Below are 23,194 nucleotides of genomic sequence, written 5' to 3'. Positions count from 1 at the left end.
TTCCTGTAAGCCTCTCTACCTTTTGTCTTATTTTAAGGGGTCCTCTGCTTTTCCCCAGGCTCATCCCTTTAAGAGATGCAAGGTCTCTGATTGGACTCATCCCTTTAAGAGACACCATGCCTTTAACCAGGCTCATCCCTTTAAGAGGCTACTGAACATCTGATTCTAGCATGGTTCTTGTGACTTCTTAGTACTATGAAAAAAAATTACATTTACTATAACCCCAAACTGCACCTCTCTTCTCAGACTCATCCGCCGTATGTCTCTCAGTTCTTGTGCTGATCAGTGACTGAATGTCTCTTGAAACTTGCGTGCTCTTGGCCAGCCTTATAGGGAAAAGGCAGAGAAGGGGTGTAAAAAAAATAGCCATCTCCCTACAGAGAGGTAGCATGGTCATGAGGCATGAACAGGGGACTGGGAGCCCCTTCTTGGCTCTTGGAGGCGAGCATGAACTATTGATTAGAACTGGGGGGGAGGAAAGGGGGGGCACTGGGCACAGGCCTTTTGGTTTCTCTTCTCAGTTGTGAGAGGCAGTGTGATGCCTTGGTTAGCATAGTGGCACTGGGTAACAGGACTCCCAGGTTATCTTCTCAGTTCTGCAAGGGAGTGAAGCCTCTTGCTTAGGGTAGGGGAGCTGGGGAGTCAGAACCCCTGGATTCTATTCCTACTTCTGCCACAGATTTGCTGTGTGGCCTTTGGCTTGTCCCTTCATCTCCCCATGCCGATTTCCCCATCGGTAAAAGGGGGATCATTGCTGGGAAGACTAATGCGATAAAGCTGGCAATGCGCTGCTTTGATGCTAGATATCAGCCTTCCCCATTTGCCCCCGTGCCATCCTCCTCCCACCACCCCACATTTCCTGCCCCCCCCCAGCCCCAGCAGTGGGAGTTCGCGTGTGTGACTCCCATTCAGCAGCTGTCCAGGACGAGCGAGCCGTACCGCCAGCCAGAACTGAAGGGGAGTGAAGCTGCCAGAGCAGTTGGGCTGTGTCCCTAATTCCCAGAAAGCTACTCGTGTGGGAGTGGATGTCCTCTCATGCCCTCCGCTCCGCTGCAGCTTTCAGACTCCTGAAGGTTTGACGTTTTCAAGCACCGGGCGCAGATTAGCAATAGCTTTCTTGTCCATCTCAGCTGGTGCTCAGAGGGAGACGGGGAAGGAAGGTCTCTTTTCCTCTTCCCCCTACCCTTCCTCTCCCCACACCCCTTCATCTTCATCACCTTCATAGCCTCAGGTAGGTCCATGCTGGGCTGATTTTCGATTTGTGTGTGTGTGTGTGTGTGTGTGTGTGTTTGGCTTTCCAGCAGGGATCCACTTACAGGGCTTGGGTGTTCAGAGAAATTAATGAAAAGGAAGGGAAAGGGGTGGGGGAATCATATAGAGGGAGAAAATAAAGGAGCTGTGAGCGAGAGTGCCCCAGACAAGGGGCTGCTGTGATAAGTGATCTGGACATGCTCGGGGGGCGGGGGGAATCTTGTTGCCGTTTTGCATGGGGAGGAAAGAGAGAGGCAGGGAGAGATTTAATCTGCTGCTGAGATATAGTTTGTTAGGTCTGGCCCCAAAGAACCGGCCTGGGTTGCGCTGTAGGGGGACAGGCGTGCGCCTCTCCTCTGCAGAGCCAAGTTTGGGATGCGAGGGGAGTGAATCCATCCCGGAGGAGGGAGAGGGAAAAGGGGTGATGCTGCTCCGCCAGTGCTTTCAGGAGGGGGGATGTGGTGGGTCGAGCCAGGCTCAGTGGCTACTTCATCCTTCCCAGCTATCTCTAATGAGTAACAAGCCTTTTGCATTAGAAACTTCAGGGCCCCTCCTGCCATAGATGGGCGCTGGGGCTAGGGCTGGATCTTCCCTTTCCCTCCCTGGCACCTCGTCCCTCTTCTCTCCCTACTGTCTGCTCCCCAAATTGCAGCCTGTCAGCTGCAAAGCTCCATCTGAGCCCGAGCGGGTTAGCTGCCCTGGAGTCCCTCAGCCATGCCAGGAGGGCGTTTCCTGCTGGGCAATGCCAGCCTGTACTTCTAGCTCATCCCTCACCATTGTAGTGAAGCATGCGAGCCCCAACTCTGCACAGGCCACCCAGGCTTTGGTGCCAAGGGGGTTAAGCAGGGGAAGTCACCGAGGTTTCTAATTCGAGAGCTGCTGTCCTGGGACGGGGGCAGGGGGGAGAGAGTGTTACATTTCTTTGGCTTTTGTTTATACAGTTCGGTATTAAAGGTCCTTAGCTCATCTTTTAAAAAAACAACAACAACAATGCACCAAAGCAGGCAGAACCCACAGCTGGGCAGCTGCCATTGCTCTGTTCGGACCTGGTCCCAAAGTAGCTAAAATAGCTGTCCCTGGGGGGCTGCCAGTCGGATTGCCTCTGACCCACTCACCGCACTCTCTCTCTGCTCTCTTTTGTATTGGCCAAATTCAGCCCTGGAGCAAGAGGCACAGCCACCCCGTGACTGCTGTAGAGGCTGGGCCTGCTTACCCCAGGAAGGGATTTGAGTTGACCTATCTCTGCCTCTTAAAAGCTGTCCAACCTATAAGGGCAAAAGCTTCCCGCTGGCTCCCTGATATTCAGTAACCGCCAGCGGCCTGGCAGAACTCAGGCCTAGGGCAAGGCTGTTCACCACAAATCCCCGCCCAGGCAGGGCCCAGCTCTTTAGTTCCTGATCAGATCCAGAGTTGTTCTGAATCAGCTCCTCCAGCTTGGGGGTGGAGTCATCTTTGGACCGGTGGAAGCAGGGGCGGCACCAGCGCAGCAAGTGCATGCCGGGGGCGGCCTGCCGGTCGTCGTGAGGGCAGCGTTTCTGCAGGAGGTCCGCTGGTCCCGCGGCTTCGACGGTAATTCGGCGGCGGGTATACCGAAGGCGCGGGACTGGCAGATCACCCGCAGAGCTGCTGCCGAATCCGCGTTAGGTGCAGGAGGTGGAAGGGACAGAGCTGGGGCTGGACTATCTGTCTTTCAGAAGTAGTTGCCACTGATTGGCTCAGAGTAGTGGGTTGGCTTTTCTCTGCTTACCCCGGGCCCTTGGCCCCATTATGCCGAGACAGACCCCAGTGAGTGAGTGGGGAATCTAGGACCCAAAGGGGCCGCTTCCACCTCAGCCATGTTTCTTGGTGAGAAAACTGCAGAGAGGAGCCAACCAAAGGCTCCAGCTGCTAGGAGCAGAGCAGGAACAGCCAGGCTGGGACCTCTGGACATTCAGAGAACTTGCTGCAGTTTCAGCTTTGTGCATACAGGCGGTTTGCACCAACCCTCTCCGTTTCGGCCTCACTCCACATTTGCTCCCCATCCCCCCTTCTCCCCTCCCCTCCCCTGTCCCCCCTTCCCTACCCTTCCCTTCCCTTTCCATGTAGCTGATCTCCTCCTAACTCACTCCCACCATCCCCTGGAATTGTGGCCATTTGCTGCCATCACATTGTTTGCTCTGCATGTGTGTCCTTCCCCCACCCTGTGTCCCGTCCTGTCCGTTGGTTTGTAAGCTCTTCAGGGCAGAGACTGTCTGCTGGTCTGTGTTTGCACAGTGCCTGGCACAGTGGGGCCCCATTCTTGGCTGGTTGTTAGGCACTACCGTAATAAACTCGATTTATTAACCAGGCTCCTGATGCTCTTCTGGCTTCACCAGGGTAATCATTTTACGGCTATCTAGACCTAATTTTCCCCTCCCCTCCAGGTTTTGTCACAGCTGCAAACCCAGCAGAGCCCTGGGAATTGGCCCTGGCTGTTCTGAGCCCTGTACCAACCCCACCCTTACCCCACCTTTCTGGGAGAACCAAACTTCCTGGAATTATGTGACTGCCAACAGGCTGCAGCTGCCCTGGGGAGAGCGCCTTCCCCCCACCACCTTGCATGCCAAAGAAGGAAGCATTGATGCCTCAAGCCAATGTCTGATCCTCTCCCTGGTCTCCGGCCCTACCTTTTGCTGGGGCTCCATCTGTGCATAAGAATGATTCTTGGAGCAGCTCAACAAGGGCCACACCATGGGGCTGAAAGGGCAGCCCTGCCTGCATATAGTTGTTGAGCTGTGGCTTGTCCTCACCAAATGTGTGCTCAAGTGCCTGAGAGTCTGATTGCACTTTCCCTACATCGTTGAGTGGTCAGAGACCAGGAGCTCCTCCTGCAATGTTCTCTCCAGCATCTCCGAGTGTGTGGGTTGGTGGGGGGCTGTTGATGATCTGGTGAATACAGGCTTGGGGGAGAGAGTGGGGTGGCAGGAAAGTTGGTGGGGGAAGGAATCAAAGATTATCTGGCTCCAACGCTTTGCTCAGTCATGAAAGGTCTTGGCAGAGGGGCCATGACCGTCAGAGTCTTGTCTTTGTTTTCTTGGCATGGGGCTGGTGATTTCTTTTTTTTTTATCCTTCCTTTTCTGTTGGGATTGAGTCACTGTATTTGTTTAACCCTTCTCCAGGGAGGTTCTGGGGCAGCTCAGCATGCTGGGAGGTAGGGCAGCCAGGCTGCGATGGGCCCAAGTCCAAATGCAGGCGCTGACTGTCTCTGTTTGGCTTTTTATTGGACTTGTTGAGTTCCCGACTTCAAGCAGTCTCCGACATAGCCCCCGGGCATGCACGCTACCCAACCAGCAAACATCCACCCACACATGCATGCCAGGGCATGCTCTTCCTGGCACCCGCACTGACACCGACGCAGACACGCAGACACAAACAGGTGCCCACATGCATGGATGGATACACCTGGACATATACCCTGACATGTCCACAGAAGGTGACCCACAGATGAAGACTTGCACAGTTTGGTACATATGCTTCCATCATATGGGCACGCAGCACTGTGCCATAGGCCTGCATGCAAATGTTGGGCACTTGCGCGAGCTCTCTCATATTATTTATTTACGTACTTAGCACTCGTGAGGCTCTAGGACGCTCTGTGGCCACAAAAGAAGACGGATCTCTGTCCCCGAGAATTTACAGTCTCAATGGGTAGCATGCGGCCAAGGGACAGGGGGAAGTCCAGTCTGACGTATATATAAAGATCCCAGTCATTGCCCTGGTATCTGACGGACGTGTACACACATGCATGGACCTGTGAAGAGCTATGAAGGTTATTTCATACCATGACGTCTTTTTCCTCTCTCCTGTGTCTCCTCTTTCCCAAGGATATAATGAAGTGTTGAGGCTGTAGCTAGGGGATGTGTGTTCTCCTGTTTAAGGGGCATGGTTTATGCATGCATTACTAGAGGGCCTGTACCCCGCTGTTGGGCATGCTGGTAGGGGGTGTGCGTGTGTGTGTGTGTGTTCCTGTTGGGTATGTCGCTATGGGATGCATGTTCATTTGGGACATTGCTAGTGGACCCCTATGTCCTTTGGGTGCGTTGCTAGGGAACGTGTGTCCGTTTTGAGGAGGTTGCTAAGGGGGTGGCTCTGGCACTGGTGGTTGCTATGGGAACTGGAGTTAGTTCCCCTCTTGCTCTCTCCCCCTTTCATAGTAACCAGGTTTAGATGCTCCATGGCCCCGTGCTAGGCCCAGAACCCACCTTCTTCCTCTTCTTCCCCACAGAGCCTTGCCAGTGCTCTGGCACCTAGCCCTGCCCGGCTAGATTCAGGAAGGGTTAATAATAATGCTGCTCCTCACACACAAGGCCAGACCACACAGCAGCTGCTGAGCTTTAAGGAGGCAGCCAGTGGCCTGATGTTAATCACGCCGCTCAGCCCACGGCCATGTCCTCCCCTCACCCTCTCCCCCCCGCACCAGAGTGCCATCCGCCAAAGGTCTCCCCTGCACCTCAAGACAAGCACCCACTGCTGCAATTACCTCCAGAGGTGACTGCACATAGAGGAGGTGGAAGGGAGCTGTGTGGGGCGAGTGGATGGGTGGCAGGTGTAACTGCTTGGCTGTCGCGTTTATATAACACGTATGTGTGTGTTTGGGCGGGGGGGTAAGGAAACACCTACGCTCTACATAAGGCTAACAGTAACTCTCCCAGCAAGTCCGACATCATTTCCCTGCAAATACACTGAGTTCCGGGCACTTTCGTGTGTGTGGATCAGCCTTGTCTGCTCGGCCTGGATATTCAAGTCCCCACGATACTTTCCTTAAGCGTTGGGGTTTGAGCCGGTGTCCCAGATTCCCAGCGGTTAGAGAAGATGCTGTGGCTGCTGCCCTCCAACCCAGAAGTGGCTGCATTTCCTGGGCGCCCTCTGTATAGAGTACCAAAGGACTATGGCTTCCTGTGGAGAGAAAGGGCCTAAAGAAACACAAGATATTTATCATTATTACCTATTATAATTAGCCACAAATATGAGCATATGTTCATGGTGCCTGTATGAATATTTGTCAAAGTTCATGTATATGTCAGTGCTTATGTGTATAAACTGTGTGTCTGAGAGAAAGTGAGAAAATATGCGTTTATGAAATATGGGGCTTGTATATGTTATGTGCACGTGTCTCTGCCTGCATCCATCTCTTTCTGTGTGAGTGGACATGTGTATTTGTATATATGTATGCCTGGGTGAGTATGTATGCATGTTTGTGTGTACATATATGTCTCTGCGTGTGCAGGTATGCATATGTTGTTATTTATTGTTTGTGTCATGGTAGCACCTACAGGACTGTGGTAGGCACTGTACAAAGACAGCATAAAAAGACAGGCTCTTGCTGTGTATTTATAGAGGCATGTCCGTTTGAGTGTGCCTGGATGCATGGTGTGTATGGGGTGTACTGTGTGTGTGTGTGTGTATGGACCACCACCCCCCCCGCCGGGCAAAAATGTCCAAGAAAACATTTCATGCATTAGACTGGCTACAATGTTTCCTCTTCTTTACTCCCACGCGTCCGTCAGTCCTCACCACACTCTCCTTGGCACTGGGGGAGATAATGCTTCCCTAAGACACTCTTCATAACTGCCTCATGCTCTTGATTAAAAATCCCAAGCTGCCAGAATCTCCTTTAAAATCACAAGCTTTCTTTCCATCCCAATTGTTTGGTGAGATGCTAAGTTTCTGCAAACTCCAGCTCATTTCTTGTAAGGAAGAGGCACTCTACCCAACTTAAAAGATAGGTAGGTAGGTAGGTGTGTGTGTGTGGTTTTTTTTGTTTTTTGTTTTTTGCAGGAAAGGAACTGCATGGAAGGATGGGAGCAAGGGGCAGGATCTTGGTTTAGTGGGATACAGATAAAGATCAGGCAAAACCAAGGGTAGCCTGGGGGTTTGAAAGCCCTACTGGTTGGGTTTTGAGGTTGCAAAATGAAATGTAGCATGGGGGTTCATTTCCAGGTCCCGTTTAACTTCACCCTAGTTCTTCAGGATAGTGGTTAAATCATCCCAGGTTTTGCCCAGCTTTCTAGAGATTGGTGGGGGGTTGGAATTGGGGTGCATATACCACAGCATGTGTGGGCACACCCCATTTGCTGGAGTTTCCATTAGGGGAAGATTCTTTATTAGTGGAGAATGAGCTCCTCCTGAATTCCACACCATATCCCCTTCCCCGCCCCCACCCCCCAAATCCAAACCCAAGTGTGCCATTTGTAAATTTGCTTTATCTTTATAATAGGACAGCACCAAATTCTGGATTTCCCCTCACCCTAAACTGTGCAGGGAGGGAGGAATAGGGTGGCAGGAATGCTGCTGAGATCCAGAGCTGGAGGTTTCTAAGAACAGGTTGTTACACACCTGTCAGGGATGGGCTGGGTTTACTTGGTCCTGCCTCAGCACAGGGGGCTGGGCTACTTGGTCTCTGGAGGTCCCTTCCAGCCCCATGATTGTATGAACGTTGTGGGTTGGGCCTGTCTCTTGGTCATGCAAAGTAACCAAAAGATCTTGAAAGGGACAATGATTGCAAACCATTTGGGGAATCCGGGAGCAGATCAGCGTGAATGTGCTTGGAAGTTCGAACCTCGGGCAGCTCCAAAAAGCTGCTGTGGGAAAAGAGTGAGAGAAATTGACAAATTCTGGGGCATTTGAATTCAGCTGGCAGAGAAGTAGCTGGGGGTGGGGTAATGAACTCAAGTTCTAACCCATCCCCACCAACAGATTTCTAGGGAAGGGAGTTTTAGAAATATATCCTGTTGTGATTAGAAGATCCAGTCTCCTATCTGTTTCCTATATATTGAGGGAGAGGGGGGGCATGAGCATTGAAAAGGAAGAATTTTTGTGCTGATGAAAGTGAGGGTCTTACAAGTGCGGTGAAAGCTTCCCCATCCCCCGCCCGGTTCCCATTGTTATTTGCCCATCCCATCTGCCAGTGCCCTTTAATCCTACCTTTCAACTCCCCCAGTCATTCTAGTCCTGGCCTCCCCGTCCCATTCTGCCAGTGCCCCTCCGTTCTAGCCTGCAGTGACACCTGCATTCCAGTCCTGCCCTCTTCCGTTCGGGGCCCTATAGCTCCTGGGCCATACGGTGCCCTTTCCCCCAGTTCTGGGGCTGCTGGAGCTCGACATTGCTGATTGCTAGGCTCTTTGGTTCCGCTTTGCCCACGGCAGGGTGTGGCATCTGGAAGGTTGAGATCTGGCCCAGCCTGACTCTCTCGTCAGGAGCCTACACCTTGACACTGAGCTGGGAGGCTGGTGCTGGGAACAAAAGGCGCTTTCTTGGAGCGGAGAAGAGTGAATAACTGGGCATACCTGCCTCAGGTTGGCAAAGAGGCCAGACGCGCATAGTGCAGACGCTACCTTGGCTGGAGCCCACAGAGGCAGGGAGGAGCTCGGAGTAATTTGCTCATGCGTCCCCTCATTATTTCGGATGAGTAACTGGAGGAGTTCTCTTCTGGTACAGAGCCTTCGGAGGCTGCAGTCTCCCTTCTTCTCTGTGGGTGGCTGGAGTTTGGGGAGCAGAGCTCCCCAAATTCCTCCTTTCCTGTCTCTGCCAGAAGATATCTGAGGCTGGATGGCCCTTAGGTATGAGGGAGTCCCCTCTCTCTTTCTCCTCTGCCTTCTCGTAGATTTCCCTGTAACAGCTCTTTCCCCATAGCTCACCACCGCAGAGCACACTTGGAGAGAGACTTAATCAAAGGACTTTTGGAAGGAACAATACAGAGACTCCCAAACCAATGGATCAAGAAATCCAGCTCCAGAATTCAGAGAAGAACATCCAAGGAGCCCTTCGGGTTGCTTTCTGCCTGCTTCAAATTCCAGAGCCAGATCCCTTTAGTCAATGGATCTAGGGTCTCTCAATCTGTCTTGCCTCTTGAAGACCCTGTCCTTGGCTTAGGTCCATACTGTGGAGCCTCTGAGCTCTGCTGCCTGATCCTTCGAAACTGCAGCCTATTCGTTACGGAGTGCCACGTACCACCAGCTGGGATATGATGGAGGTGGAAACTGAATAAGGGGTCATGCATGGAGCTCCCTAAATGGATCAGCCCAGCACCACCACAGGTGATTACTGGAGATGTTAATAGCATTGCGACTTAAATGGTGGTGGGACTGTGTGGGTTGGGGGTGGGCTAAAGAGCCTTTTGCTTTTAGGCTGATGGTTCAGATCCAGCCCTGAGGAAAACTGTTACAATCTGCTGGCTCTTTGGTGGTCTATCTGCTCTCCCAGCAGGCTGTCTCAGGTCTCTGGGCATTTCTATGTAATAAACTGGCTGGATTTCCCACGGGATAAGTGCCCCCAATACAAAGACACTCCTGCAGCTGTCAACATTGGGCAGTTTGAGCAGAGCGAGAGTTAAGGCTGGCCTGGGCCATGGTGACCAAACTCCATAGCTCAGTGGTTTGAGCATTGGCCTGCTAAACCCAGGGTTGTGAGTTCAATCCTTGAGGAGGCCACTTAGGGGTCTGGGGCAAAAATTGGTCCTGCTAGTGAAGGCAGGGGGCTGGACTTGATGACCTTTCAAGGTCCCTTCCAGTTCTAGGAGATTGGTATATCTCCAATTATTACCTATTACCTATAGGTGTGGGGGAAGGATGCTCGGCACCTGCCTGGTGTAGACTTGTCCTGCCAATAAACAGGCGGCTCAGCCTCCAGGATTACAGCCAATGTAAACACCATGCACTGGGCAAGCAATGAGAAAAGAGAGACACCCTCAGCCCCATGGTAATGGAACCAGGGGTTGAGGGAGAGCCCAGCAAGCAGGATAGGATGGACAGCAGGGTGTTTTGAACCAAGAGCCAGGCAGGGACAGTGCCGGGTGGAGCAAGCAAGAGAAGGCCAGGGGTCTACTCACAGACTCTGGGCAGCTCTGCAAGCCCCCCCACCCCCAACAGCTCTATCCGGAGAGCTGCCCTCCTTACTCTGGCTTCTGCTGAGACCCTGGGGTTGCTGCAGTATGCTCCTGTCTAGGCAGCCACAGGGGTCCCGCTAACCCATTCTCCCCCAAACCCATTCCACCCATGGCACAGGGGATCCAACCCAGCTTTGCCCTGCCTCGTTCCCCCAGAAGAGCCCCCAAACGCTCATGTGAGAGTCCTCCCTCCCACCCCTGCCACCTCCTTTTAACTCCATTGGACAAGGGGGCTCTGTGGAGGGCAAGAATAGGAGGCAATGCTAAGGGCTGTCCCTGCTGAATGGGGCCGGCTCACACTTATGCCAGTGCGATCGCCTCCCGGGCTCTGGCACCGTGCAGAGACGGTTGAGCACAGGCTGCAGGTCTGTGCCAAGCCGGCTAGGCGCCAGCTGCGTAAGCGCCTGCTGCAGACGACGAGCAGGTCAGAGATATACAGTACTTTCCTCCCCTGGCGGAGGCGGGCCCCCCGCCCCCCCGTGTGACAACAGCGACTGGAACAGAACTTTGATTGCCTTGTGATCGCAGGGCATGACAGGAATCTCACCAGGGCAGAATGGCCCAGACTGAATGTGAGTGAAGGGACAGACACAGGCGGACCTGCGGGTATTGCTGTGCAGCCTCTCTCACTCGGTTCCCCAGCTTGGGGGACCACCTTTTGCCCATGTGAGCAGTTGAACAACTGCTGCCTCGTGCCCTAGAGGTGGCCGCATTTCACTAGCTGCTGCAGACATGGAGTTACATTTGCCCCTCTGTTTCTCTGGCTTCGGTCGCGTGGTTTCTGAAGCTTCACCTGTGTCCACACTGAGCCTGGGGGAGCGAGGCAGCTTGGGGGCTGTGGGGTTGTGGCAGGCCCAGGTGCTGCAGCCCCTCCTCTGCCAGAGGGTGCCACTGGCAGCCAGTGCAGTCCCAGAACAGGTAGCTCTGGAGAGGGAGGGGGAGTGTGGCAGGGCCCCTCAGTGAAGTACATCTCCTGGGGAGTTTCTATCGGCAGGGCCCCCTGGCGCTCACAGCACACTCTGGAGCTGCTCTTCCCTAGTGTAACCACCCACCTCTGGGAAACACCAGCAGCCTTCGCCCTCGGGTGAATACCTGGGTGGGGCATACAGACTCGCTGGCACAGGGAGTTGGAATCTGCCTCTCTCCGTGCCAGTGGGGGTGGATCCAGTCACTGTGGAGCTGCTCAGTGCCAGCAGGGTCCTTTGGGACCAGAGATGCTACAGAAGTGAACCAGTGGTATCAATGCTGCGTCTGTGCGCAAAGAGCTGGCCTGGGATAATGGGGGCCTGGGTGAATCATGTGTGTACAACTTCCTGCTTCAGCAAAATGCTTTCTCCAGCTCCTTTCCTCCAATCCCCCCAGCCCCATGGCTCCTGGCCAGCCGACTGACGCCTCATGCTCTCAGGACTAGGGTTATTCATGCATGTCAGCTCTCTGGCAGTTCATGCTGTAGGGCTGAGCTCTGGGAGCCCAGGAGGGGGTCTTCTGGCCTCAGTTGGTCCTTCTTTCTCTGCCTATACTCCGGGGACAATCTCTCATGGAGCATCACCAGTTAATAGATGCAACAACGGACTTAAAGCATTGTAAAGCGCTGTAAGTTGGTCAGCAAGAGCAGGGGGTTGGGACCCAGGACTCCTGGGTTCTGTTTCCACCTTTGAGAGAGTGTTGTCTAGTGGTTAGAGCAGGGGGGCTACGAGTCAGAATTTATGGGTTCTGTTCCCACCGTTGAGAGTGTGTGTTGTCTAGTGGTTAGAGCGGGGGGGGGCTACAAGTCAGGATTTATGGGTTCTGTTCCCAGCTCTACCAAATCACATCACTCTGTTTCCTCAGTTTCCCCATTCCCCAGGTAATGATACTGACCTCACAGGGGTGCAGTAAATGAATGTTTGTAAAGCCTTTTTAGATGCTATTGAAGTGCAGAGGTTTGTCTTCTCTAGGAGGCGTGTAGGGAAGATTAATTAGATAATGGCTACAGAGTGCTCTATAAATGCTACATTAGTATTGCAACATGTATCAGCAGCTCATGCTGCAATGCTTGTATGGCTCTCTGCAACTCGACACAATACCTCCTCTTCCCCCCATGCATCCTGTTGCTAGGGCCGGTGGAAGGGCTAAGGAGGGTCGTGGGGAGACTTCTGTGTCCTCTCTAACCTTCCTTGTCCTCCCACTTGCCTCCCTAGCTGCTGGGCTGAATCCCAGAGGTGGCATCATGGTCTTGTGGTTAGAACTTGAAACTGTGAGTCAGGAGAAATGGGCTTTATTCCCAGCTCAGGGAGGGAGCTGGGTCTAGTAGTGGGAGCAGGATGCTTTGAATCAGGACTGCTGGCGTCTCTTTCCAACTCGGGTAAGGGGGTGTGGTGTCATTGTTGGAGCAGGGCGGCGAGATTTAGGATTCCTGGGTTCAGTTCCCAGCTCAGGGAGGAGAGTGTGAGCTGATTGGAGCTGGGTCCTGTGACTCAGGAGTCCTGGGTTATGCTCCCAACTCTGCTACTGATTTGTGGTGTGCAAGCTACTGACTCTCTCTGCCTCGGTTTCCCCATCTCTGAATGTTGCTCTAGTTTAGCTGCATGTGTAAGTAAAGTGCACTGAGATCTGGAGGGGGGAACAAGTGCATGCTATTTATTCCTGCCTGTGTGGCTCATGGCTCCCCATCCTGCTTCCCATGGGGAACCCGTCAGTGATGGGGATGGTGCTCCATTCACATGGAGCCCAGCAGAGCTCCTTTCAGCCCCGTTTGCTGTCCTACAGTTTAAGGCCACATCCCACTGTTCTCAAAGGGCAGTGGTAAAGAACCTGGTATCTGGGTGAGATGGTGCATGGTCCCCGAGGTCATGAGCTCCACAGGGGACTGCACTGCTTGCTTCTCGGGGTGTGGGCAGTGCATGGGACGCTTTGTGCTCTGTGCAGAGGACACTCCCTGGTGCCGTGTGGGTGGTGTTTGTGCTGCAGAGGGTGGTGTGTACACATGCCCTGGGGTGGTAGGGTGGGGCCGTGTGCGTGTGTGTGTCTCCATGGAGAGCTGCCCGGCGTGTTATACAATCTGCTGTCAAGGGAGCTTCAGTTTCTGCATGGGGAGGTTACAAAACATTTCACCCTGGCATAGCACAGCAATTCAAATGCATTCCCTACACAGGACAGGGAAGAGGACAGATGGACCTTCCTCCCCACCCCCCCATGGAGATGAGGGGTCCCTGGGAGAGGGCAGGTCAGAGAGGAAGTTGGGAGGTTGAGCAGAGGAGCCACTAGAAATCAGACATGGGCCAGAGTTGCACAGTTCGGTTCTGGATCTGAACTTCACCAAGCTTTTGGGGTGTTGGATCTGGGGGTCGGGATCAGACCCATCCCTGCTAGAAAGCTGAGGGATTTATAGCCACAGAGCCATTGTCAAAGGTATGAAAGGAGGAAGAAATGAGCGTGAAGCCTGTGGTTTTGGGAGACCGTTATCAAAACTGCAATGTGACGTGCTCCCGCAGGTGAGGGGAGAAGCTCCCTGCAGATCCTGAGTGGATCTAGAATATAAGCCAGCCCCCTATCCCAAACCCACATCCTCTTCTAGGTCATTAGTAGCTGTGGAAACCTTCGGTGTCTGCCACATGCCGAGTCCCGAACCTAGCCCAACACCACTCCCTGCCATCCTCATGCTGAGTTTTGTTTGCCAACAGGGTACAGTGCACCTGGGAGGACAGTCAGCACCATATGCCGGGGAACAAACCATGGAAAGTGACGCCAAGAACGGGGAGGCTGCGCCGAGCTGGAGGAGACCTCAGGGAGGAGCCCAAGAAACCCAGGTGCTAGAGACCGTGGTTGGAGCCGTACGCAGGAGCGGAAGTGCGGCACTGGGGATCCCTTCCAAGAGCTGTCGGGATGGGGTGGACCTGAGCTGCGGGCCTGGGCCTGACTCAGCGCTGTGCCCCGGGGAGAAGGCCTCTTTGTGGAAGCATGCTGAGAGGGCGAAGGAGTTCTCTCCATGTCTGAGATGGGGCCGAGAGACCCTCGGGGGGCTGGAGACAGCACTGGACTCTCCGTACCATCCTGCCGTTGAAGCAGATTTCTCCAAGCGCATGGAGGCCAGGCACCAGCTCCCCAGGAGGATGCAACCGAAGGAGACACCCGAGTTCCAGCTCCACTCCGAGCCCAAGAATGGGGAGGTAAATATCAGCTGGGTGGAGCAGAATAAAGACAGGCCTGGCCCTATGTGGACAGAGGCCATGCTGGCCAGGCAGCTGGCTCTGTACAACCACGCTTACCACAATTACCCCCTGCCGTTATCTGGGCTGGAAAACCAAAGCCCGGCTGCCACTGGCAAACCTTACCAGCTATCTGAGCAAGACTCCCTCCACTCCGCCAGTCCCTCTGGGGACAGCGCGGGCGATCCTCCTTCCTTCCACCGCCTGAACGCCCACTGCCCCTTCCTGGTGGAGGCCAAGCTGGCGGAGAGGAACCCCTTCTTGGCTTCCTCCATTGGATCAGCAAGCACTCCAGCTGAGTCTGCCTATGGCAATAGCTTGGCCAGCCTAGCCCTGGCTGGCCAGCCCCAGGACTGCCCCTCTGCCTTGGGAGAGGCCAAGTACACTGACCCAGATTGGCATCGGGCACCTTACCCACGCGCATGGAGCCAGCCGGTGTACCTGGCACCCCATCCAAGAACAAAGACCCCGTCTGCTTTTGAAACCTGCTCCAGCTCAGGTAGCAAGGTAAGTTCTTGGAGTCTATACAGCTATTGCTCTTTGTGTTACAGTGGCACCGGGAGAGAGGCCCCAGCTGAGAGCAGTGTGCTAGGTGCTGTACAAACACACAGTAGTGGCCAGCAGCATCATGGAGAACAATGCTGTTGGGCGCTGAGCTTTTTTGAAATCTGGCAACAAGAAATAGTCCCTGCCCCAGAGACCTTCCAGTCTAACTAGACAAGACAGGCAGGGAAAGTATGGTTATTCCCATTTCACAGATGGGAAAACTGAGGTGCAGAGCGATTATGACTCACCCAAGGTGCCTCAGAGAGTCTGTGGCAGAGTCAGGAATTGGTTCCTGGCCCTTTAAATCCCAGCCCAGTTCCTTAACCTCGAGTCTATCCTACTAAGCACCCTCAGTTCCACAATCTATTGCATGCTCTTTGGGAGGGGTATTGGAGACGTCTCATGTCCTGGGGCTGGAGGTCAGCAGTGGACAAGGTCCCAGCAGGGATGTCCAAGCTCAGGAGTGAATTGCAGACCTGCTCTTTGACCTGCCATTGGACTGATCTCTTGCTAGAAATGAGCCCAACCATTCATGCAAAAGCACATGCAGAAAGGGGAGTGTGGAGCCAGGTGACATGGCAGAGGAAGAGACAGACCTATGCGTGGGCGTTAGACCTCCGCTGCAGCTGAACCCTGGATGCTTTTGTATTCAGAGGATGAATCAGGAAGGTCCTTGCAGGCACCATTAGGTAGGAGGCAACCAGGGATACGTGTCTGGGATCAAATGGACAACATACCCCATTAACTAGGACCCAGAACCAGGGTTCTCCATCAGGAATAGTCTCCTCTGTGCTAGCCCAACTGGCTCTGGACTCTCTCGCTGGGGAGCTGCATAGGGAGCAGCCAGGGGCTTAATTCAACCAGCCACTCTAGCACCCAGGATCAGCCAAGCAGCATGTTGTGCTGAGCAAGGAACAAGACTAGAGAGGATTAAACTCCATCGCCTGGGATGTCTCCCCAAGAGTAGCAGCCAGCCAGTCACTTTTCAATATGAATGCAGCTGTTGGTTTGCAGGGTATTCCTGGTGTCACTGGATCTCCCACCAGTTGTGACGAGGCCAGGCCCTGAACAGATGGTGGGTAGAAGTGCCCGTTAGAGGGAGTGATTCAGGCTCATGCCCAGCTGCTGGGCCTGGCTGAATTTTCATTTATGGGGAAATGCTGTTGCTGGAGGCTGCAGACCAGTGATGTCCCACCACACCCCAGTGCTAGTGCTTCTGCTTTTCCGGCTGGTGCTCTTGGCCCCCCTCTCTAGTATGGGGGGGGTTGGGTCCTTAGCCGGGTGCAGGTGCTTGAAAAGGCTGGGACCAGCTGTCCCAGAACACTTGTCTTGATGCTGACCCCTCTACACCACACACGCTGGTCTGTGGGACCCAGGTTTGTGGACTTGGTGTTTCCAATGCGTGAGCATCCACTGTGCATTGTAAACCTGGACTTCCAATCGCTGGATCCGGGTCTCACAGCCGCGCTAATGCATCCATACTGCACTACACAGACCTTCTGATTTGGGTCTGCGGCTTGAGCTGCATCCACACTGCAAAATGACAGGCCTCGGTCCCCAGTCCCAGCAGGACTCTGACCTGCTCCCCAGCAGGTCCTAGGACCCTGGTCCGGAGTCCTTGTTGCCCTAAGTCAGACTCATCTGTGTGTGGATGAAAAGGGGGCTTGGGCTCAAGCTTGAATCAGAGCCTGGGCTTAGTGTGCAGTGGAGACAGAACCTCCGACGCCGGAGTGCTAGAGGCGACCCAGACAAGATGCGAGCATTTTGAGGAAGTGAGTGCGCATGGTCTCCAGGGTTCCCAGTCTGACTGCGGGGAGCCCAAGGGGAGATCCCTAAGAAGTGATGCTGTCGGTAGATCAGGAGTGAGAGACGGGACAGTGTGTAGTGGTGATAGGCCCCGTCCCTTCAACCTGCTGGCTTGATGCAGACCCAGGGTGAATTTATGGCGCTTGTCTGAGTCGTGCTAACGGGGGCAGAGGTGGGGGCGCTCAAGGCTACTCCTGCAGTGCTGCTGTGGCAGTTGTGAGAGGCTGTGTCTGGCACTGGGATAGGACACGGACGCCATCCAAGAACGGCAGCTCCCGGGTTCGGACTCGCCTCCGCTGCCGGGTGAGTCCCGGGTTAATGATGTCACTGACCTGTCTCGCTGGGGGGCTGCGAGGATTAGTCAGTCAAGGATGGCGAAGCACTGGGGAAATGAAAAGCTCTGCTTACGTGCCAGGGAAAGCCTGAAGCCCTGGCTCGTTCTTTCCTCAGTCAGTGAAGGTTTAACTTGAGCAGGGGGTTAGTATTATTTATTCATATTCCAGTAGCACCCCCCCCCCGTGTTGTGCTGGGTGGTGTACAGACACGTGGTAAGAGACAGTGCCCGCCCTAGAGAATTTATAATCCAAACAGTCCAGACACACAGGGAGGGAGAAAGGAAGGAGTATTATCCCCATTTTACCAGTGGAGAAACTGAGACACAGAGCGACTAGGGGCCAGATTTCCTAAAGAGCTCAGAACCCAGCCGCTCCCATTTAAGAACCTAAAATAAGTTGTGGGAGCAAAGCGCGTCTGCAATGCCTGACTTGTGAGACTTGCCCAGGCTCACACGGAGTCTGGGGCATAGCCGCATATCCTGATTCCCGGCCCAGTGCTCTAAGCACAAGCCCGGGTGTTAGTATGGCAGGTGTGCCCGCTGGGCCTGCGCTTGTTCCCCCAAACACACTTGCTCCCCTCACTCGTCTCCCCCTAAAATTCCCCCCTCCCCACTGACTCCACTCAGCGCTTTGCTGTTTCACCTCTAGGAGTTTTACCAGAAGAAGGATCCTGGCTTTCCCCACACAGGAAAGGACCTGGCCCCTATGCCTGACCGGGCGCAGCCTCGGCTGCTCGGCCAGTACGAGGTGGGGAAGGTGAAGCGAGATGGAGAAAGCGAGATGGAGGTGACCTATGTGGAGCCCACGCGGAAGGGAGCTGAGCAGAGGGGGTGCATGACACTGGCCCCTCCCAGTGACCAAACTCTTCCTAACAACCATGGCCAAATGGGTCAGCCGCTGTTCTACCTAAAGCACAAGGTGGCAGAGAGTTTGTGGTCCAGCCGGCCCCTGATTCTGGATTATCCTCTCAGCAAAGCACCGGCCAGGCCCTCTGAGTCCAAAGACGAAAGCCTCATGTACCAAAGCCTGAAGCCTGGCTCCCCTGTGGTGCTGCAGGAATCCTCTGGCTCTTCGCTCACGGACAGAGCCCAGCCCCCTGCCCTTTCCAAAGTAGAGCTCCCATCCAGGATGGAGGTGCTTCCAGCTCATGCTCTCCCTTGCAAATGCTCTCCTTGGGACTGCCCCCTGAGATGCTGCAAGAGGTGCCAGGGGGCAGGCTGCGACGCTGTCAACTCCTTTGGCACCAGAAATGAGATGCCTGGGCCATACCAAGACATAGATGGAGCCTTAGGAGGACATGGCATCCAACGGGGCAAGGTTTCCTCCCTGCTGCCCTGCCCTCCCAGCAATCACCACACCAAGCTGAAGAAGACGTGGCTGACCAGGCACTCGGAGCAGTTCAGATGCCCTGCTAGCTGCCTCGGGGACAAAGGGGCTCCTGGTCAGATCAAAGAGGGTTTACCTCTGAGGTTCAAAGCTTTAAAGAGGGAAGGCCAGGAGAGTGCCGAAGAAGCAGACCGATCTGGCAAACGGACAGCTAAGCGGCCTCACAGCCATGTCTCTGGGGAGGATCTCTGGAGCCCATGCGTGGACAGGGGTAGCTATTCAGCAAAACGGAGCTCAAAGGTAGCAGAGGAGGAGGCGCTAAATCCCACGAGGAAGGATTGTGAGGCCCCGGAGCAGAGGGAGGTGCTCCCAGCAATGGGAAGGAAAGCAGATGCAGGAGAGGGAGGTAAGAAGCGTGGAACCTGTGTAGCCAAGCAGACAAATGGGGATGCTAGGCCAGAGTCGTGGTGGTGTGGGGCTAATTCTTGCTTTGCAGCTGCCCCATCCTTGCATAAGACGCCCCTGCAGAGTGGCAGCTTGAACAGCCTTTGCTAGCTGGCCTGGTCCGTGGGCCAGAGCAATGACTCCAGCACAGAGCGTTGGCATAGGCTAGTTATGTTCTGGGGTAACTTTCATTGGGCCGGAGACATTCAGATTCGACGGTGACAGTGTGGGCGGATGGATGAAGGATACAGTTCAATTCCCATTCTTTGGTCCCTGAGAAACACGCGTGCAAACGCGGACATGCAAACACACACACACACAAGCAGGTACACAAGAATGCAACGACGCACCCCAGCAAGATAGACATCCATGAAAAATATGCGTGCATACTTGTAAATACACACGTGTGTGCGCTCAGGCACAGAAAGACAGTCAGACAAGAGCAAAGCCCATGATTTGCAATTGCTTTGACTTTGCTCTTCGGTTATGGAGGGAGCCAGGAGAGAAGGAGATGGGACTTTGTCCCTAAATCCTTGCTCATAGTGCCTGGTTGGGGGGGGGGCGCTAAGATGTCTCCCCAGGTCTCCTTCCTTTCCACAGCAGCTCAAATGCTTTAGAAAACAGCTGGGCTGGGAGCGTGCAGGCCTGGGGAACTCTTCTCTAATGTTTCCTGCTGTTAGAGTCCCATGGCTCCCTCCTTGGCCCTCTCCTCTCCTCCTTCTCTGCATGGGAGACGGCATTCCAAACCCCTTCCCTGCCCCGTAGAGCATACCAGGCAAATTAACATGGTGCAAGACGAGCATGGCATTAAAAGGCTAGGCTGGGAGGGAGAGGGGGGGACAATAGGCACAAGTTCTTCGGGGCAGGGGGCTACGTTTTCCTGGGTGTTTGTGCAGCACCCAGCACATGGGGGCACCGATCGTGAGTGGCAACGCAGATATTAAAATAAGAGTAATCATGTGGTTACTCAGTAAGGGACGGACACAGTCTAGTGGTTCTTGGAGGGACATGAATACGGCATGGGGACTGGTGCGGGGTGGGGTGGGGGGGTCGTGGACAGCATTCCAAGTGCAACTCCCAGCATGTTGCCAACTCCAAGCATTCAGCAATCATGAATAGGGCCCCCCAAAATCATGAGATGATTTACAGATAATTATTTTGGGGTGCTTTTTCTTTGCTTTCTGGTTCTGGAGCCTTTAGGGTCATGCTCAGGTCATGTTATCAAGCTTTTCTCCCCCACCACAAGGGCTAGAAAGTTACGGTGTGTTTTTGTTTTAAATGCAAGCTGAGAGTCTCCTGTAATCACTTGACTTCTGGAGCTGGGGGGGGACGGACACATCAAATATTGCAAAACTCGCAGTCAAATGAGAACCCTGCTTAAGAGGCAGCATAAAAGAAGGGGCGAAGATGCCTGTGTGAAGAGGACAGAGAAGGGGCATTAAGGCTGGCTCATCGGTGAAGGTCGAGGGAGCAGGGAAGCGAATGTGAAAGGAGACCAAGTCAGAGATGGCAGCAGATATGAATGAAGTAGGGCCGGGAAAGATGACCAGTTTGAATCTGACGCTCAGTGTATGGGAGCCAGTGAGATGCCTCAAGGAGCGGCGGCTCCAGGCACCAGCGCTCCAAGCATGTGCCTGGGGCGGCAATCCGCGGGGTCATCCTGCTGGTCCCTGTGAGGGTGGCAGTCAGGCAGCCTTCGGCGGCTTGCCTGTGGGAGGTCCACCAGTCCCACGGATGCGCCGGCAATTCAGCAGCAGGTATGCCAAAGCTGTTGGACCGGCGAACCTCCCGCATGCATGCCGCTGAATCCGCGGGACCAGGGACCTTCCACAGGTGCATCACCAAAGGCAGCCTGCCTGCCGTGCTTGGGGTGGCAAAAAAGCTAGTCACCCCTGGCCTCAAGCATATGGAAGAGGACAGAGCTGCAGAAGCCAACAGGATGCAGGGGGAGGGAACTAGTGTCAGAGGCCACAGGATCTTGTTTGGTCCCCTGGATTCATCCATTGCCTTGAGTGACCTACCTCTCCACCCCACCTTCCACCCTCTGTGCAGCCACACCTCTCTCTGTGTCTCTCTGACACCTCCAGGGGATCTCAGCTTCGCTGGGCCAAGCTCATCTCTTGTGAGGCCTGTTCATTTTGCCTTGTCATCTTTCCTGATTTACCCACTCTCCTCAGTGGCAGGGAATGAGGGGAGCTTGGCCGGAGAGCAGTTGAGGGTTTGGTAGGAGATGGGGCAGAATTAGGCTCGGGTGTTGTTGGGGAATGACTCAGATGTGATCAGACATTCTGCTGCCTTCTAGGGTTCCATAAGTTCACGTGGTGACACTGCACTAGTCTGCTAGGCTGTCTTTCTGGTGCATCCCCCCAGACGAGGTGTGCAAGGACCTTTGTGAGGAATCTTGGCCCGTGTCTTCATAGCAGGTGCTCAACCCCACGTTGTTTCCCCAGGGCTCCTGAGTTGCAACGGAGAGGATGCTGGAGAGCAGAAGGAGAAGCGATACCTACAGAGCGTTCCATGTATGGCCCTCCCTGACTGCATTGAGAGGTGTTGTGCTTGTGCCTCCAAGGACGGGATGGGCGCTGTGCTCCGGGAGGAGGAGGAAGAACCTGTGGAAACCTTCTGTAGGCTCCTGCATTTCCGAAGGTGAGCACATGTGCGGCTGTCCTCTTCAGTTCTCCTGTTGCACTGAGAAGTGGCACCCCTGGGGCCTGCAAGATAACAAGTCTGGGGGGGGAGCCTGTGCTGTGATTTGGGGGAGCCTGGGCTGCTATTGGCAGCGGCTCTCCCACACAGGGCATTGGCTCGTTCCTGCAGCCCCCAGGAAGCAGAGGGCAGAAGCGAGTCTTAAATTACAAAAGGAGACACTAGGTTGGGATATCAGGAAGAGCTTCCGAACAGTGAGATCAGCTGGGCAGTGGAGTCTGCTCTCCAGGGACAGGGTGGGAGTCGCATTGCTTGGACATTTAAAACAAGAATGTGAAATGACTCGGAGGATCTGATGTAGGGCACCATCCTGCCTTTAGATTGCAAAGTCTTTGGGACAGGGACAGCTTTTTGTTCTGTGTTTGCACAGCACCTCACACCATGGGGTCCCGGTCCATGCCTGGGGCTCCTAAGTACCATGGTAACACAAATAATGCCCATCCCATCCCAACTCCTCTCCACTTCCATTCCATGCTGCTGCATTCCCGTCCGTCACCTCCTGTCCCTGCAAGCTGGCCTGGCTCTGCTTTTGAGAAACGGACATAAAATGCAATGACAAGTAATAAAAGGTTGTGCTGGACTGACCCACTGCACGTGCAGACCTCTAGAGTTGGCTGCAATCACAGACACTGTCAAACCATCGCAGAAGGCAGGGAAAGAGGGGCAGTACCCCCTTGTACCTCATAGACGGCAACAACCTTCCCTTCTGTATAGCCTTATGCACCTGCCACCACAGGAGATCTCACAGCCTAATGGGGCTGAGCTTAACCGGTATTTGGATGGGAGCCCTCCAGCCAAAACCAGGAGGGGTGCGGTTGATACAGTAAGGGCTGCTGTTCTGTCTGAAGAGAGTCCTTTGCCAGTGGGTGTATTAAAGATTGGATGGTGCTGTTTGTTAGTCAGTGTGTTCACCCCAATGCTGTAACCGGATGCCAGTTCTGTTGGGGGACTGTTTGGGGGAAGTGGTGACTCTGAAAAATCCGTGGGGGTCATGGTGGATAATAGCTGAATGTGAGCTCTCAGTGTGACCCTGTGGCCAAAAGGACTAATACAACCCTTGGGATGTATAACCAGGAGAATGTCCAATAGGTGGAAGGAGGTTATTTTATCAGACTCTATTTGATATTTGTGTGACTGCTGCTGGAATCCTGTGTCCTGTTCTGGTGCCCACAATTCAAGAAGAATGTTGATAAATTGGAGAGGATTCAGAAAAGAGCCATGGGAACAATTAGCAGGAGTGCCCAACCTACAGCCCGTGGGCCGTACGTGGCCCACCAGAGCATTGCATAAGGCTGAGTAATTAGCATTTTGTCATCATGTTTACAACAGTTTAGTTCACATAAGTGTGTAAATAGACAATACTGGACATAGGTTGTTTCTATCTAAATACCTAAGAAACAAGCTGAACTTAAAATATAAATCAATACAGGTGACTTTAAATCTTATCAAAATATGTAGAATCTGTTTGGCCCACACAAGGTTTCGGTGGCACCACTGAATGAAAGGATTGGGAAACGCCTTATTGTGATAGACGCCAGGAGCCCAATCAGTTTAGCTTAGCAAAGAGATGGCTAAGAGATGACTTGATCATAGTTTATAACAGGGGTAGGCAACCTATGGCACACGTGCCGAAGGAGGCACGCGAGCTGATTTTCAGTGGCACTCTCACTGCCCGGGTCCTGGCCACTGG

At 53.9% G+C, this 23,194-nt stretch overlaps 1 protein-coding gene across 6 annotated transcripts in view; it reads left to right on the top strand.

The window, feature by feature from the left end:
* The window catches only part of HR (HR lysine demethylase and nuclear receptor corepressor), a 51,460-nt gene that overhangs the window by 15,765 nt on the left and 12,501 nt on the right, over nt 1-23,194 (top strand). For 4 of the 6 annotated variants that reach the window (XM_045008067.1, XM_045008069.1, XM_045008068.1 and 1 more), the window contains 3 exons: nt 13,817-14,848; nt 17,677-18,760; nt 21,249-21,444. In XM_045008067.1, the coding sequence (XP_044864002.1) occupies nt 13,817-14,848; nt 17,677-18,760; nt 21,249-21,444 (2,312 nt within the window). Of the gene's footprint in view, nt 1-1,075; nt 1,232-9,068; nt 9,307-13,816; nt 14,849-17,676; nt 18,761-21,248; nt 21,445-23,194 lie in introns of those variants that run through there. The other 2 variants (XM_045008070.1, XM_045008066.1) reach the window with 2 other exon arrangements.

The sequence above is a fragment of the Mauremys mutica genome, chromosome 2 (genome assembly GCF_020497125.1).
Source record: "Mauremys mutica isolate MM-2020 ecotype Southern chromosome 2, ASM2049712v1, whole genome shotgun sequence".
NCBI classification, from domain to species: Eukaryota; Metazoa; Chordata; order Testudines; family Geoemydidae; genus Mauremys; species Mauremys mutica.
This window is presented reverse-complemented; position numbering and strand designations above follow the sequence as displayed.